Source organism: Rhinolophus sinicus, chromosome 4, assembly GCF_057876585.1.
Source record: "Rhinolophus sinicus isolate RSI-liver-muscle chromosome 4, RSI-T2T, whole genome shotgun sequence".
Lineage (NCBI taxonomy): Eukaryota > Metazoa > Chordata > Mammalia > Chiroptera > Rhinolophidae > Rhinolophus > Rhinolophus sinicus.
In genome coordinates, this window is record NC_142504.1 from 7,695,696 (window position 1) to 7,711,909 (window position 16,214).

Here is a 16,214-nt window from a genome sequence, read left to right on the forward strand (position 1 = left end):
TGGCAGCTCTCACATGCACGTGCCTGATGAGGTCATTGGAGAAGCTTGGCCATCCTGCTGGCGAGACCGAGGGTGCCTGGTCAGAGTACCTGGTAGATATGTGCAGAGTAAGGGCCAGGAAGTCTGTGTTCCGGTCTGACCTCTCTGGACATTCCTTTCCCTGTAGAGGAAGAGGTTGGATTAGAGGAAGTAAAAGCTCATGCCCACCCCAAGTGCTGTGATTTCACTCGGATCTCTGGATCTAGACTTGAGGGAGATGAGTGTACTTTGCATCTTCCTGTTATATCAAGAACTATTGTTAACTTGCCGAATGAGATTTGTATGACCATGGAGAAACGGAGAATCAGATGTCAGTGTTTACTGACTCCAGGACAATGACAAAGTAACATGTAATGCATTACCAATATAGCATTGGGTGTGGCTTCTGTGAATCAAATATATGTATTAGGCAATATGGGACTGACATGACACAGTTTGGCCATATAGTGTTATAATAATAATAAATCACAAAGGGTCTAATGACATTAAACCATTTAAGAAAACAATTGAACTAAGAAAGACAGTATGTATCATCCAGTGGGAAAATCTAGAATATTACATGACTAATTTAGTCTTTGAAATGAAGATAGCGACAAGGATCCTTTTTCTTACAGCTACTTGCCTTTATTAATTTTACTATTTTCATGGCAAAAATGTTAGTGAGATCCCTTCCAAATTTCTCTACAAATATTGATGGTTTTGATAAACATTAAAAAAAACACACAACTTTTTGGTTAAAAGATTTGGCAGAAAAATCAGAAAAAAAAAAAAAAGATTCCAAAGGAAGAAGTTTTAAAAACTCCTATAGTTGCATTCCCGGAGAGAAAACCACACCTACTCACAGCTTTGACTCTCAGAATCCTACTTCCTGCTTCGTTCTATGAAAGATTCTCCTACGTAATTTCTTCACCAGATGTCATCAGACGACATGCGTTGTTTTTCTGTTAGACTGCTATTAAAACTAAAGATTTTGTGGACATCATTCCTTGTCAACATTCTTAATGGTATCAAATATTTTCCATAGAATTGTTTACTCAAATAAATCCCTAATATTGGGGGGAAAATCCATGATGAGAACAAGGACTTTTCTATTTTCTCTCTGACCAAACTCTTGTTCTCTCTCTGACCAAACTCTTGTTCTTTTCTACCCTCCTTAAAGAACAAGAGTTTGGTCAATATTTGTTTGGAAAATATTCATTTATTCTTTTATGAAACGTATTTTCTACTCTGTGCCAGACAGTGTGCTCGGGGCTTGGAGTACACAGATGAAAAGGACAGTCTCTGAGCCTGTGAGGTGACCAGAGCCTTATGCAGAAGAGAAATTATGTAAACAGATAATCACAGTAATTGCTGTAGATGTTGGAAATAGGTTGCTCCTTCTATTATTTTAAAATTTTATAAATCAATTGGGCTGAAACAAGCAGAGAATATTTCTTTTTTCTTTTTTTGTTTGTGTGGCAATTAGGGAGTACTTTCATTTTTTATAAAATAAAATACATTAAAAGAACTATAGACTCCTTTGGACCTTTTGTTTTTCATTTGATCTGAGAAAAAAACAGGCCTTTCTATGTCGATCAGGAAGAAAGCACAGCCTTCTACGCGCGGTGGAAGGGTAGGTTCCTTCTGCAAGGCCTTGAACTTGGTTCTGAATGTATCCTTGTTGTCTTGTGTTCAAGAGGGTGGAAGAAGACATCGTTACATTTTGACTTGAATTCCACGCGATCTTTTCAAAACACCTTACAGTACTGATGTACTTTTCTCTTCAGTGCAGTGGGTCAGCAGGGGTGCTAAACAAAGCTGTCACCTCTAACAGAGTATTCTGAATTTCCATCCCTTCTTCTCTCCTGCTTGCTTTCCTTTCTGTGGTGGCGATGGCGCCGTTAGATTGGTGTAGAGAGCAGTGTTGACATCCTTGATTGTCCTCTGACTGTAAGTCTCCACGTTCCCTTCGTCAGCACAAAGCTCGCCCCGCACTTCCGTTCTGCTCCTACAAGCCCTGCCTGTGCCCTGCCTCCTACTGCCTCCCCGTTGTCCGGGGTTCTCCTGGCTTTCTGCAAGTTGATTTTAACCTTGACCGAATTCGTGGCTGTGTTTTGGAATCGTAGTTTAGTTTCTTCTCTACCCAGTACGAGTAGCAACACCAAAAAGACCACCATCCCACCAACAAAACACATTCAGCTGTCTTCCTGAATATGAGCAGTATTTTTGTTTTTGAATGTTCGCAACAGAATCGTATTCCACTATTGAATGTTCCCTTGGTGTCTATTTGTTAATATTTAGAAAGAGGCGTCTGTGAATCATTTTATTTCATAAAATCATGCCCGAATCCTCTCTGCCGGTCAGGCAGGCCAGAGCACCAAACACAGCTTACAAAACTGAGGCTGGCAATGCTGTGTGGGTGCCGGGGCTGGAGCATTTGCCCAGATCCGAGTCCCGTGCTCAAACCCCCTCCACTCAGCTCACGTGCACAGACTACTTCCCAGTCCTGGGGTAGGTACTGTGTGCTCTTTGGTTTTGCACTGATTAAGGTGAAATTCAGGAGACTTAGATTTTAAAAAATGAAGTGATGTTTCTCTAATGTTGACTCATGGTGCAGGCCTACGTGGCCTTGTCAAAGCTCTCTGCACATGCGTAGTCTAGTAAAAGCTGATGAGCCTTTCCAGTGGAGAACTACCGTTTTCATTTGGAGTGTTTGTGATTTTTATTCAGCATTTACTGTTTCCCACAAAGAAGAAATGCCCCCCCCCCAAAAAAAAAAAAAAAAAAAGGGAAAATGTTTGCAGATGCCAGATTTCCTTTCTGTGCTTTTGGACATGGCTTTGTTATCTAAGCAGAGCATTCAAAAAGTAATTTGAATACCACTGCCTATTTGAGTCCATTCTTTCATAAGAAATACTGCTGATATCCAGGTATGAAGCACACCCCAGGATAAAGTCCTTTTGGACCATGGTGAAATGTGTCTTTCTAACATAAGCTTTTGTGTGGGTGTGTTTGTCTTCAACAGGAGATGGCGAATATTTTGGCTCAGAAGCAACTGCGTTCCATCATTTTAACAGTGAGTACCTACGTGCTGTGTCCGCTTTGTGGGGGAGGAATGGTCTGGTGCATTTATTTATCTCCTCTTTGGGCTTTAGCTAGTGGCTTATTCTGGGACTTGCTTCTGGGGTGAAGCAGGAGGAACTAGAACGAAGGAAACAAGGTGCTTGTGGAATTGGAATAAACAAGGCTTCCCACAGGAATGGCCTTCTGTGATGGGGGGAGGAGTCTTTGGACCTGCTCTGGAAAGACGTTCTGGCAGGAAGAGCTGGAAACCTCTCAGTGGGGCAAGTTTATTATACTCGCCATCACTTTAGCTTTGCGTTTAAGGGAATCAGGGGCTCCATGACTTAAAATGTATGAGCTTCTGCTTTTTTTAATGAGGGAGCTAGCGGGAAATATATCAGACCCTGAGAGAAGTCCTGAAATTCTGACCCTCAATTTCCTGGGCCCCTCTGCAAGAGAAAGGCAGAAAAGACTTCCACAGAACCTACTCATTAACCAGTGCAAACATGACTAGAAACCTCAATGTAAAAGAAGCCTTACATGTTATGTTGTCAATGTTTAGAAATAAATCAAACAGCAAGATTTCCTGAGGCCTCACCTGCTACTTGACTTTTAAGCAAAGGCTGAAAGAGGCACATGTTAATTCCAAATAGCTCTGTGAGCTTATAGCTACACACACATTCTCTCTCTCTCTCTCTCTCTCTCTCTCTCTCTCTCTCTCTCTCTCTCTCTCTCTCTCACACACACACACACACACACACACAAATTCCAACCCTATGAGGCCATTAAAAGTTACAAACCTTGTGAGGACAAACAAAATAAATATTCTAGAACCCGAAGCCCATAGTAATAACTACAATTTGTCATCAAGTTTGATTTTAAACTTTCTGGCTGTCAAGGATAAAGAGAAACATATGAGTGTGATTTTCAGTGTTTGACTAAAGAGGTACCCCGGTTCTTCAGGGATGACATATTTTCCCCCCTGGAACTGGAATCTGAATTGGGTGTTGCTAGAGCATTCTAATAGATTCTAGGTCCAAGAATAGTTTAGTAGAACTCACAGAAAGATTCATAGTACGTTTATTTTTTTATACTGGCTCTCAATAAAAATGGAAGTTGCAATATTAAAGCGTATTTCTGTGAAGGTGTTTGTGAAAGGGGAGGAAAGGGGGGGCATAAAAACATTAGACATGTTGAATTAAGGTCAAATCCTCTGGTGGACATTGCCTTGATGTGGCAGTCGGGGTTAGAATGCCCAGAGATGGGGCGGGTGGAACGATGGTAGCCACCACGTCTCAAAGATCACTTTGCTTCAGTGGGACCTCTTTTATGAGACTTTGATGGCTGAAAGTTCAAGATAGGCATTCTCTGGCAAGAACTTAGAGCACAGACACTTTTGAGTCACCGAAAAAATAGATACCCACATACTTTAGCACCCATGCACTTTGGATACTACATGTACTGTGAAGGAACATTCTGCTCTGAAGATGAAAGGCTATGGGGTTTTATTCCATCCCTCCCATATTGCCCAGCTCCCCACCCCCTCCACCTCCATAATTTTTGCTCCATGGCTTCCTTCTAGGCCCCATTCTTCTCCCCATCCTTCCTTTTTTAGTTGGCTATTTCAACATGGTACCACCCGTAGCCAGCGTGTGCAGTGAGATGCATGCCAGGTGGGGGCATCTAGAGAAAGTTCTTTTGGACAGCAAGACATCGTTCGGTGTAGCACATTCAAAATAACTGATTTGAATGGTTGTTGTGCCATGTCTTCCACGTGTCCTGTTTAAGGCACAACCATGGTCTCTGACGAAGAGGATTTACTTAGGCCCGAGTGTTGAATCCCATTTCAGACCCAGCTCTGCTCGGGGCAAGCGCCCATCTATCTAGTCTCCTCCCCCTCCTTTTATATTTGCTCCTTTTTTGTTCTGTTTCATTCATTGTGAATAGGCACGTAAAGTAATACACGTGAATTCACTTGCTGTAGTGCAGTGGTTCCCACATAGTTTTCACAGTGAATTAACCACAAACCTGATAAGAACTTTGCATGTGCACGTGTGTGTGAGTGTGTGTGTGTGTGTGTGTGTGTGTGTGTGTGCACCTTCTAAAACTTTCCTCCACTCAGAAGTGGGATCACCTATCAGAGACAATTAGAGGGGGACATGATGGCTAATGCTTACGATTAGATGCGTCGTTTACTCGTCTGCTGTACGGGAGGAATGTTTCTGTTGTGGAAACCCAGTGCTCTTCCAGATACTCTAATCTCAGGCACCTTCTTTTGATTTATATGGCTGCAATCACCAGTGCATCCTAGTGCCTCCCCTCTTCTATGCCCCCCTACACCCAGTAGGTCTTTTTCCTGATTTCTGGTCAAAAGGTCTAGGAACTTACTGGACCCTGGGATCTAAAGGAAAGCTCCACAGTCACCTGTATTCTCACCTTTCTTCTGAAGGGCAGTTCCACCAACCTACATCCCGCATGTCTACATGAAGACTTCTGAGGTTCTACTTGCCTTAATCATGAGGGTGAATGTTTATCATTTGTTTTCCTTTCCTCCCTTTTCTTTTTTAAATTTTTGTTTGCAAACCATCTCCTCAGCACGTCATCCGAGCTCAGCGGGCCATCAACAATGAAATGGCACATCAGCTGTACGTGCTCCAGGTGCTGACGTTTAACCTTCTGGAAGACAGGATGATGACCAAGATGGACCCCCAGGACCAGGTGAGTGCTCCCAGTACAGGTCCAAGGAGGAGAGGGTGTGTCATTACATGTCTTTTGCTTGGGCTGCTCTGTAAACCAGGAGTGTGTAGGTCATGATATTATTGTTTCATTATCATCTCAGAACTTGGGGGAATGGATTGCAAATTTAGATGATTCTAGGCTCAGAGCATGCGCTGAATGGATTATTTCATGACTCATCAAACACATGCATCTTCTTTGTTGGATAAGAAAACTTGACATCATGTGGCCACAGACCTTGGCCCTTGACCCCAGGGCTCTCAATGGAAATAGCTGTGGTCAAGTTCCCAGACCCCTAGGGCCACTTGGTAGCTCTGTGTGATATTGATTCTGCAGGTGGAGGAAGTGATTTCTATTCTCCAGTGATTAGTGCCAAAGGTGGGGGGCCCCAGGTCATCCCTGATTTCTGGGCTTGCATTTGTGTCTGTTGGCTATTTGCCATAATTGTCTCTAGGTCTCTGGCTGTTATGCGTGAAAGGTTATGTCTCCATCCAAATGGCTTTTGGGGAACTTTACTGTGTGAGGACAGAGTGAGGGGAAACAGCTGGGAGCCCTGCCGTAGCACATTTTCAACTTACACAGCGCTGCAGCTTTGGAAAGGAAAACATTCATTATTGGCACGTGAGGGCCTGATCTATCGCAGATGTGAACTGCACATGTGACGTGTGTAAGTGCTGCAGCGCTTCACTCATGGCATGAGGCCATGCGACTAAGAGTGACGGAGAGGCTTTGAGAGGCCACCTAACAGGCTCTGGACTCTTGGCAAGGCCAAGTGCAATCATCCCAGCGAGATGAGACTGTCATCCTACCACTTCTGGTGGAGGAAGGCAATGCATCCTAATGGGAGCAGCCCTCCCTGTTTGGAAACCCTTCCTTTTATTTATTTAAAACAGTTTTTTTTCCCCCATATTGTGGTTAAGTACACATAAAATAAAATTTACTACTGTAACCATTTGAAGGGTTTGTTTCTGTAAAGGCTCTTCTCAGTGAAGTTAGGGATCCCTTGTCACCTGAAGACCTGTACTTCACAGTGCAGTACCCCAGGTCCCCGGACTTGGCTTTCTCCCATCACAAGCCTTCCATTTAGAACTTCACCAGACAACTCCTGTAAGTATTCCAGCTGACTTGGCCGGGAGGATACTCATGGAGTACAGCCAGGGCTGACCAGCAGGAAGAATGACAGGACAAGGAGGGCTGTGCGGAGCCCTAAGCTAGAACATTGGATGCCTTTTATCTGTTTTGCTTTTGCCTGAATTCAGTGATTCATTTAGACCCTGGGGAAAGAGGGAGTGTGTGTCATACCACACAATGAAAGCAGCTCTCCCCTCCTTCCTCTCTCCCTAACGCCTTCAGGCTCAGAGGGACATCATATTTGAACTTCGAAGAATTGCCTTTGATGCAGAGTCTGAACCAAATACCAGCAGTGGCAGCATGGAGAAACGCAAGTCAATGTACACCCGGGATTATAAGAAACTTGGCTTCATTGTAAGTAAGCCATCCCCAGTAAACTCTCTCCTTCCAACACCCCCCGGCTGACCTCAGCCGCATAACGCACGTCTCCTCAGAGCGTGTGGTCCGCTTGCGCCTTACAGAATAGTTTTCACATTTTCCAGATGTTTAGCTGGTTTAAACAGGATCACATGAGAATCTCTCCTGGCTGCAATGAAATGGAATAACTTGCACAAGTGTGACTAATACTGAGTTTGTTTATTCTGCTCTGATTAAGTGTAACCAAGAGCAGTCAGCCTGCGATGCATCTAGACTTGATTGAATCTACTTCACAAGATGCTTAAGGTTGTATTTGAATGAAGTGGGTGAGGGCAACTGTGGGATTGCTCTGATCATTGGGTTTAGTGATTGGATTCCTTACATACATTGATTTCATATCAAAATCGAATTGAGAGTCTCCTGAAATGTAGCCACGATGAGATTTATGCAACATATATTTTCGTAAAAGTTTCGTTTTGCTATGAATGCTAATACACTGTCTTCTAGATTTTCTTTTTTTTTTATTTTGCAAGTCAGAACACAGCTTGTCCTAAATATAATCTGTTTCATTCTGGCCTTTACCGCCGTCACGTTTCTATGTGACCTTGGGCTAATAAGCTCAAATTCTGCAGGTGTAAAATCGGGTTTCCATTTTAAACTCCATCATAAACAACACAAGTGAGATTTGGGCTTTAGTAATTATAAATTATCAGGCCTTATTTTATAATTGCAAATACTATTTCCTTGAACACACACACAGATGTTAAATTTGTACACATTGATATCATGCTTTAGGTGTTATTTGGGGGAACTGGTCTTTGAAGGGAATTGTCTTTGAAAATATTTCCACGTCAGTTAACATGAGTTTTTCATTATTTGGATATACTACAGTTCATTTAACCAAGCTCTTTTGCTGAGTGTTTCAGTGTTTTGAAATTATTATTAAGACTATTATTAACATCTCTGCTGCCTTTTTATGCATGTCTATGATAATGATATTAGGATTAATTTGTGGAACTGTCATTTCCATGGCATATATTTTTAAGGCTTTTGATATTACCAAATTGCTTTCCACAAGCATTGAGTGTTTTTCACTTGCAGTGGATCAGAATGACTATGTGTTTGAACCTCTCCAATAATGTTTCTTAAACGAAAAAAAAAAAAGATCTAACAGTCTGATGAGTAATTGTTTGTATAGTGGTCATCTTAGCATGTCTTTTCTGATAAGAATACTTGTCAAACGTTGTATTTAGCTTTGCAACGTGCTTTGCAGAGGTATTGTGACATCATTTTTATACCCCCATATCCTATATTTTGACTATGACATTCCATTTGATCCTTTAGTTGACTTTATTTTTTAAAAAAATTTAGCAAAGAGTTTCATGAGTGATGGACCAGGTGTGAGTTCCCTGTACTTGGCACGCATCCATGACCCATCCAGGCGTGTGGGCGGCCATGGCCCTGCCCTCATCTGTTTCCCAAGGATTTAGCCAAGGGGATGTGAATGGAGCTCACATCCTACCCCACCTCCTGCTCCTTCCAGGTTTCACTTTTGTGTGTTGAGCGAGGCATCTCCAAATGACCTGGGAAGCTTTGCAAACTCACCCAGTCTCTTACGCTTCAATCATATCAAAATGCCCAGAGCACATGCTTTGGGAAATGCTCCCCATTCATTCCCATTGTCCTGATGGAGAGCCTGGTGTAGGGTGCGTCTGAATCATTGCCTTTCATCTTCCTCCTTCAGCTACCACCTGGATCTCTGGTGCGTTGGAACTGTGTGGGAAATGCAAAACTCTAGCTCTTTACACCTACGGTCCCCTCCCCAGAACTCATTGTCTGTCTGCCCAGCAGTTGGATCCCAAAATGCACCGTCATTTCTGGCCATGGGTGTGAGGGCAATTGGGGGGAGCACACTTGGTGGGACTCAGATTATTCCAGGTCTCCAAGAAGGGTGTTCATACAGGGGTAGGAGGTAGCATGTCCCTTTGTACATCCATGCTCTGGTCCTGTGTGAGCTCGCCCGCGTAGTCCACGAGGCAAAGTCTGCGTGATTTTCCTCAGCGTAGCTCCATGTGTCGTGACATGTTCATTAGTTCCCCCCACAGTTTACTGGTAGAGTATAGCTGTCTTTATTTTCAGTGTCAGCCGAGTGTTCTGTTTCATGCGTACTTTAAGAAAAACAATGCATTTTTTAAAACTGAAAGTTAATTTGATGTGGTTTTAAGGCCTTTACCACTTATGTGGCTTCCTCTCTAAGGGCTTGAAAAGTCATTTTAGAAACAGCAAAGACCTTGGACAGAGAATAACCAAGAGGGAGTGTTGGCTTCCCTTATGTTTTCATGTTCTTTTTTTAGTTTCAGTTCTAGTCCTTCCTCTGAAACTTCGCTCAGGCCACGCTTTTCCACCAGAGAGTTGAGAAATTGTAAAGATTAGTTAGTAATGATTCTTACTGCTACAAGTGATCCAACAGCTCTGACACGTAGAGATTTCTGCTTTTGAATATCCTGGCAGCCAGAAATAGACAAGCCCCAAGTCAAGGGAAACGCGCGCTTACTGCGCCACCTAGCGGCCGCCGTGCAAAAGCGCTGCAGGCCGGCCGTGTTCATCTACATGGGGTCTGTCCACAGAAGCTCTAGACGCAGTAAACGGTCCTGGTGCAGGACTCCCTCTGTACTTTCAAAAGACAAATAATCTTACCTGTTAGCTCTTTCAGGATCAACTTGATATTTGGATAATCTTTGGGATCTCTTTGAAGAAAAAATTTGATTCATAAAATGAAGATTACGTTTTCTCATTTCCCGTCTTCCTAGTAAGTAGTGACCAAGAAGTGTGAAATGACACTTTTTTATAGTTGAGTGGGCCTACAGTTTAATTCCATCTTTTCTACTAACAAGCCCTGGGCCAGGGGGCCAGTTAGTTAACCAAGTTGAACATCGGCTCCCTCGCTTGTGAAACTGGGCAGGTATTCTTCTGTTTCAAAGTTGGTGGAAGGCCCTGCCTGGCATGGAGGGACGCACCCAGCAAATGGTACGTCCCTTCCTTGCTCTTCGGAGGGCCCATATCATGGAAATCATAGGCAGCTTGTAAAGATTTCCAAAGTAGAAGGGCTGTTGCTCCAACAAGGCAGGAAGAACAGTTTATTAAAGGATGAGAGAAACACGACACCTTTGAGAAGGCAGAGGGGCCTCTCTCCTTCCTTCTCAGCACAGCATCCCCACTGAGCAGGGCTTTTTTTTTTTTCTCTCACGAAGTAATTCGAAAATCTCAACCTAAAGTGGCTAGATGGTTGGTATGCCTAGTCATAACACAGAAAAGCGCCTGCTTTTAAAACAAAGCTGTTAATCTCCCATGATCTCTTAGTTAATGGTTCTCTAGTTTCAACATGACTTTCGAGGTCCCCTGGTTGGAGGAGGGGGTTAGCGTTGTCTGGGATATTAATATTGTTTTTATTGGAAGTGTGCATGTATTCTTCCAGGTGATAGAAGGCAGGTTTTCATTTTTAGAATGACTTTTTTTTGAAAACAGAAAATGCCTATATACAAATTATACCCTGTTGGTTATAATGACCAAGAACTGTGCAAGATGGTTTTTATATTCCGTGAAGAGTTGTGTTCCCGAGTAGAGACCTTTCAGAATTTCTCTCTCTTGATGTTGAATTGATAGCTTGTCTGTTTGTGAATTTTCCCTTAGCCCTGTCTATTGGATAAACATTAAAAAGAAGATGTCTGTATAGGCATCACTCAGAGTTATGTGAGTTCAGTTCCAGATGACCGAAATAAAGCGAACATTGTAGTAAAGGGAGTCATGGGAATTCTTTTTGTTTCCCAGAGCATATAAGTGTGTTGTTTACATTATATTATTGTCTATTAAGTGTGTAATGGCACGATGTCTAAAAAATGCTTAATTAAAAAATACTCCATTGCTAAAATATGCTAATTATGATCTGAGCCTTCAGCAAATCGTAATCATCTTTTTGCTGGTGGAGGGTCTTCCCTTGACATTGATGGCTGCTGACCGATCAGGGTGGCGGTTGCTGAAGTTGGGGGTGGCTGTAGCAACTTTTCAAAATAAGACAACAATGAAGTTTGCCACATTGAATGACTGCTCCCTTTATGAACGATTTCTCTGCAGCATGTGATGCTCTTTGATAGCATTTACCCACAGAACTTCTTTCAAAATTGGAGTCAATCCTCTAGAATTCTGTCACTGCTTTTTCTGAATATAAAGTTTATGTAATATTCTAAATCCTTTGTTGTCATTTCAAAACCTCCACAGTGTCTTCACCAGGAGTAGATTTCATCTGAAGGAACTACTTTCTTTGCTCAACCATGAAAGGTACTCCTCATACATCAAAGTTTTGTCATGAGATTGTAGCAATTCGGTCACATATTCAGGCTCCACTTCTGATTCTGGTTCTCATGCTATTTCTACCACATCTGCAGTGACTTCCTCCACTAATGTCTTGAACCCTCCAAGTCATCCATGAGGGTTGGTAGCAACTTCTCCCAAACTATTTTGACCTCTTCCCACGAATCACAAATGTCCTTAATGGCATCTAGAATGGTGAATCCTTTCTAGCAGGTTTCCAATTTACTTTGCCCAGATCCATCAGAGGAATCACTATCTATGGCAGCTGTAGCCTTACAAAATGTATTTCTTAAATAATAAGACTTGAAAGTTGAAATTAATATTCAATCTATGGGCTATAGAATGGATGTTATCTTCGCAGGCATGAAAACATTAATCTTGTGGTACATTGCCATCACAGTCTTCGGTGATTGGGTACATTGTCAATAGTGGTAATATTTTGAAATGAACCCTTTCTTTCTGAGCAGCAGATCTCAACAGTGGGCTTAAAATATTCGATCCACCATGTTGTAAAAGAGATGTGCTGTCATCTAGGCTTTGCTGTTCCATCTGTAGATCACAGACAGAGTAGGCTTAGCATAATTCGTAAGGGCCCTAGGATTTTCAAAATGGTAAATGAGCATTGGTTTCAACTTAATGTTATCAGCTGCATTAGCCTCTAACAAGGGAGTCAACCTGTCCTTTGAAGCTGTGAAGCCAGGTATTGACTTCTCCTCTCTAGCTATGGGAGCCCTAGATGCCATCTTCTTCCAATAGGAGGCTATTTCGTCTACGTTGCAAATCTGTTGTTGAGTGTAGCCACCGTCATTAATTATCTTAGCTAGGGCTTCTGGATAAATTGCTGCAGCTTCTACATCAGCATGGCTTCTTCACCTTGCACTTTTGTGTTAGTTTATTTCCTTAAACCTCATGAACCAAGCTCTGCTAGCTTCCAACTTTTCTTCTGCAGCTTCCTCACCTTTCAGCCTTCATAGCGTTGAAGAGAGTTAGGGCCTCGCTTAGGATTCAGCTTTACCTTAAAGGAATGTTGGGGCTGATTTGAGCTTCTATCGAGACCACTAAAATTTTCACCGTATCAGCAGTGGGGCAGTTTTGCTTTCTTATCATTCATGGGTTCACTGGAGTATTACTTTTAATTTCTTTCAAGACCTTTTCCTTTACATTCACAACTTGGCCAACTGTTTGTACAAGAGGAGTAGATTTTAGGCTCTCTCAGCTTTTGACATGCCTTTCTCACGGAGCTTAATCATTTCTAGCTTTTGACTTAAAGTGAGAGACATGTGACTCTCCGCCTTTTCCTTGAACACGTAGGGGCCATTGTAGGATTATTAATTGGCCTAGTTGCAATATTGTTGTGTCTCAGGGAATAGGAAGGCTGGAGGACAGGGAGACAGATGGGAACGGCTCAGAGGTGGAGCATTCAGAACACATACATTTATCAACTAAATTCACTGTTGTATATGGGTGTGGTTCGTGATAGCCCCAAACAATTACAACAGTAACATCGAAGATCACTGATCACCATAACAAATACAATAATAATGAAAAAGTGTGAAATACTGTAAGAATTACCAAATGTGACAGAGAGGAAGTGAAGAAATGTTGGGGAAATGACATTGGTAGACTTACTTTATGCTTTAGTTTGTGAACAACACAATATCTGAGAAGTACAATAAAATGAGGGATGTCTGTAGTTCATTTTCTGATCCATCTTGAACCAAGGTAGATGTTAAAATTGGGCAAGTTTTGTGTGTTTTTTTCCCCTAATTCCCTTTTGTGTGTTTGTTTCTTTAGCTTGCATGGGGCCAAAATAAACTCTTTTTTAATAGAATCTATTTCTGAACAATGTAATATGCTTTAAGATAAAAAGTTGTGGTAATCATCTCTTTTAACATTTTCAGATTGTCTTAAAAAAAGTGAGTAAATTGTGAAGGTGGAAAAAAGTAATGGGAGAAATATTATCTTAGAATTAAGACTCTCTTTTAAATGAGAATCGTCATTATTCATGGATTCTGTGTTTGCAAATTCACTTATTCACTAAAATTTATTGGGTAACCCCAAAATCCATTATCATGGTGCTTTCAGAGTCATTTGCACACACGCACAGAGTGACAAAAAATTTGAGTTGCCGACAGGCACATGAGGTCAAACAAGATGGCACTCTGCCTTCTTGTTTCAGCTGTCATATCATAGACAAGTGTCCTTCTCACAGTCTGGCCAGGGCGACAGTTTTTGAAAATGTGTGCTTTGTGTTTGTGGTTTTGCCGTTTAAAATGGTCCCCTAGGATAGTGCTGGTCTGGCCCATGTTCTGCGTGTGCCAGGCTGTGATGTGCCCAATGGAGAGAGTATGTGTGTTAGAGAAACAGTTCAGGCATCAGTTATAGAGATGCTGCTGCGAGTTCAATGTTAATGAATCGGCAGTATATGCTAATATGTTGTGTATTTAGAAACCCAGGTGAAAAAGGTTATGTATTGGTTGGTGGACAAAAATGTTATCACCGGAGGTTCAAAGGACCCTAACCCTGTTCAGTGTTTGTTAATTCAAGGTCTGTGATGACTTCATAGAACATGATTACAGGAAATGTGGAGAATCGAGTGCCTTTAAGTGTCTGGGGAGCTTTCAGGCAGGGGTAAGCCATAGAGAGAATCCCAGGCTGTCCAAGGCTCAGCAATCTCCTAGCCACCTGTCCTGTATGTGATAAGTGGGCAAGAGAAAGTCACCCTGTCTTAACACAGAAATGCAGGAAAGAATGTGCTGGAAATGGGAAATCTAAGTGGATATTGACTGTGGAAACAATAACATATTTAAAAATACACATAATTAAATCATGTGACAGCAGTGATGTGGAGGGGACTGGAGTGATAAAAATGGAATCAAAGGGAACCAGCATTGCTGGGATGTGGTACAAAGCTGTCTGGGGAAGTGGGAGCTGTTTCTTGAGATGTATTTCTCAGGTAAGTAGAATTCTTTTACAACCATTTCTCAACTTTCTTGTTTTTCTTTACGTAACCACATCTGGAGCTATCTGCTCAGTGGTATTGTGGAGACTTCTTCTGTCTTGATGGTAGACAATACCTGAGCCTCTTGGACATTTTTTCCCTTTTATCTCTGTCTTTCTCTTCCTCACTCCAACAGATAGCCAGGGCATTCTGAAAGGGAAAGCGGCCAAAGGAGTACAAAGGAGGTTCTAGCAAAACCTTGCAGGCAGTTGTGTTGTTCCCTTCCTTGACTGGCAGGCGAGCCTGTGTGTTTCAGAGGGCTCCTTGCAAACAGTTTCAGAGAAGACCACCCAGGTGCTGTCCTGACACGTCCAGCGTGGGCTCTGGTATCTTTCTTGGCTGTTTCGGGCTCAGTCCTGCAGAGCATGGCTTGTACGGTTGTCCTGCTTGGTTTTAAGTGCGGAGACCATGCCTTGGTTGAAGTTATGGCTGCGCATGTAGAAAAGGGAACAGCAGCTTTGGAAGGCTCCCTGGCACAACCCAGACAGACCAGAGGCCGGGTTTTATTTCCCACCATTCACCGGAGCGGAGAATCCCCAGGACACCGAGAGCTCCTGCGTGGCCAGCTCTTCACACAGGTGTCTGAGGCCTGGTCAGGCGCTTCCTTCCACCTCGGGGTAGCGTCATCTCACTTCCTAGTGAAAAGGGCGACACCCCGAAGTTCCACACAGAATACTTGCACGCCTTTTCTTCCCTGATCTTGCTTTGCTCTCTGGCTGGAGTGGGAAAGGACAGTCAAAATCGGAGCAGTGTGGCTCGTAGAGGCCGCCCAAGGCTCCCTCGGCCCCCACCTGAGACTGAGCGTGGGCCCCACGTTCCACGTCCTGTCTCTTACATCAGTCAGGTCAGTGATTTTCTGTGTGTGACACGCTGTTTTCCTTCCCCTGCCCTTGCAGGGGAGGGAGCCCGGAGGAGACCTGTGAGATCCGGGACAATATCATCTTAGACTCAGCCCACAAAGACCCAGCACTTAACCTGCTGCGGACGCCACTGGAAGCAGGTGAAAAGCACACCTGTCTTTTCTCTCCGACAAGGGACACGTGAATAATTGTACTTTTAAAATGTTCTGATTTTTTTAAAGGAAATTTTCTGAAGGGAAGCTTTTAAAAACAAATGGTCGATGACTCATCTTCGTGACAACATTTGAGCTTTGTTCTCCTCTTGTATTTGTTACTGTAATTGACATTAACTTTAGGTAAAAAATTTCTCAGGGGTAACTATTGAAAAGACAGGCTTCTCAGCTCCCTGTTTCCCCCACCCCTTTCCTGTTCGGCACCTGTTGTTTCCCCTGGGAAGGGAAATTTAGAACTGATTTTTTTCTGGTCACCAGGGGGCGCTCCTAGCCAAGGCATGTGCTTGTTTTTATAAAGAGCAGCGCCCATGTGCTTGACAGGGTGGAGTACTTAGTAGGGTAATTTTTAAAAAAAGGTTCAGCAGAACCCTGCCTCAGTTGAAATCTTCCGCTTCCCAGTTTTAGCTTAAAACCCACAACAATGGTGGCCCCTTTAAAACATGACTGTGGCAGAAAGAGGCAACTGAT

General features: G+C 42.8%; 1 protein-coding gene across 6 annotated transcripts in view; it reads left to right on the forward strand.

Annotated features, from left to right (window-relative positions):
- ELMO1 (engulfment and cell motility 1) overlaps positions 1-16,214 on the forward strand; it is a 474,721-nt gene that overhangs the window by 181,939 nt on the left and 276,568 nt on the right. For 4 of the 6 annotated variants that reach the window (XM_019726327.3, XM_019726326.3, XM_074341004.2 and 1 more), the window contains exons 11-14: positions 1,924-1,968; positions 3,044-3,094; positions 5,677-5,799; positions 7,171-7,302. In XM_019726327.3, the coding sequence (XP_019581886.1) occupies positions 1,924-1,968; positions 3,044-3,094; positions 5,677-5,799; positions 7,171-7,302 (351 nt within the window). The remainder of the gene's footprint in view (positions 1-1,923; positions 1,969-3,043; positions 3,095-5,676; positions 5,800-7,170; positions 7,303-16,214) is intronic. The other 2 variants (XM_019726329.3, XM_074341005.2) reach the window with 1 other exon arrangement.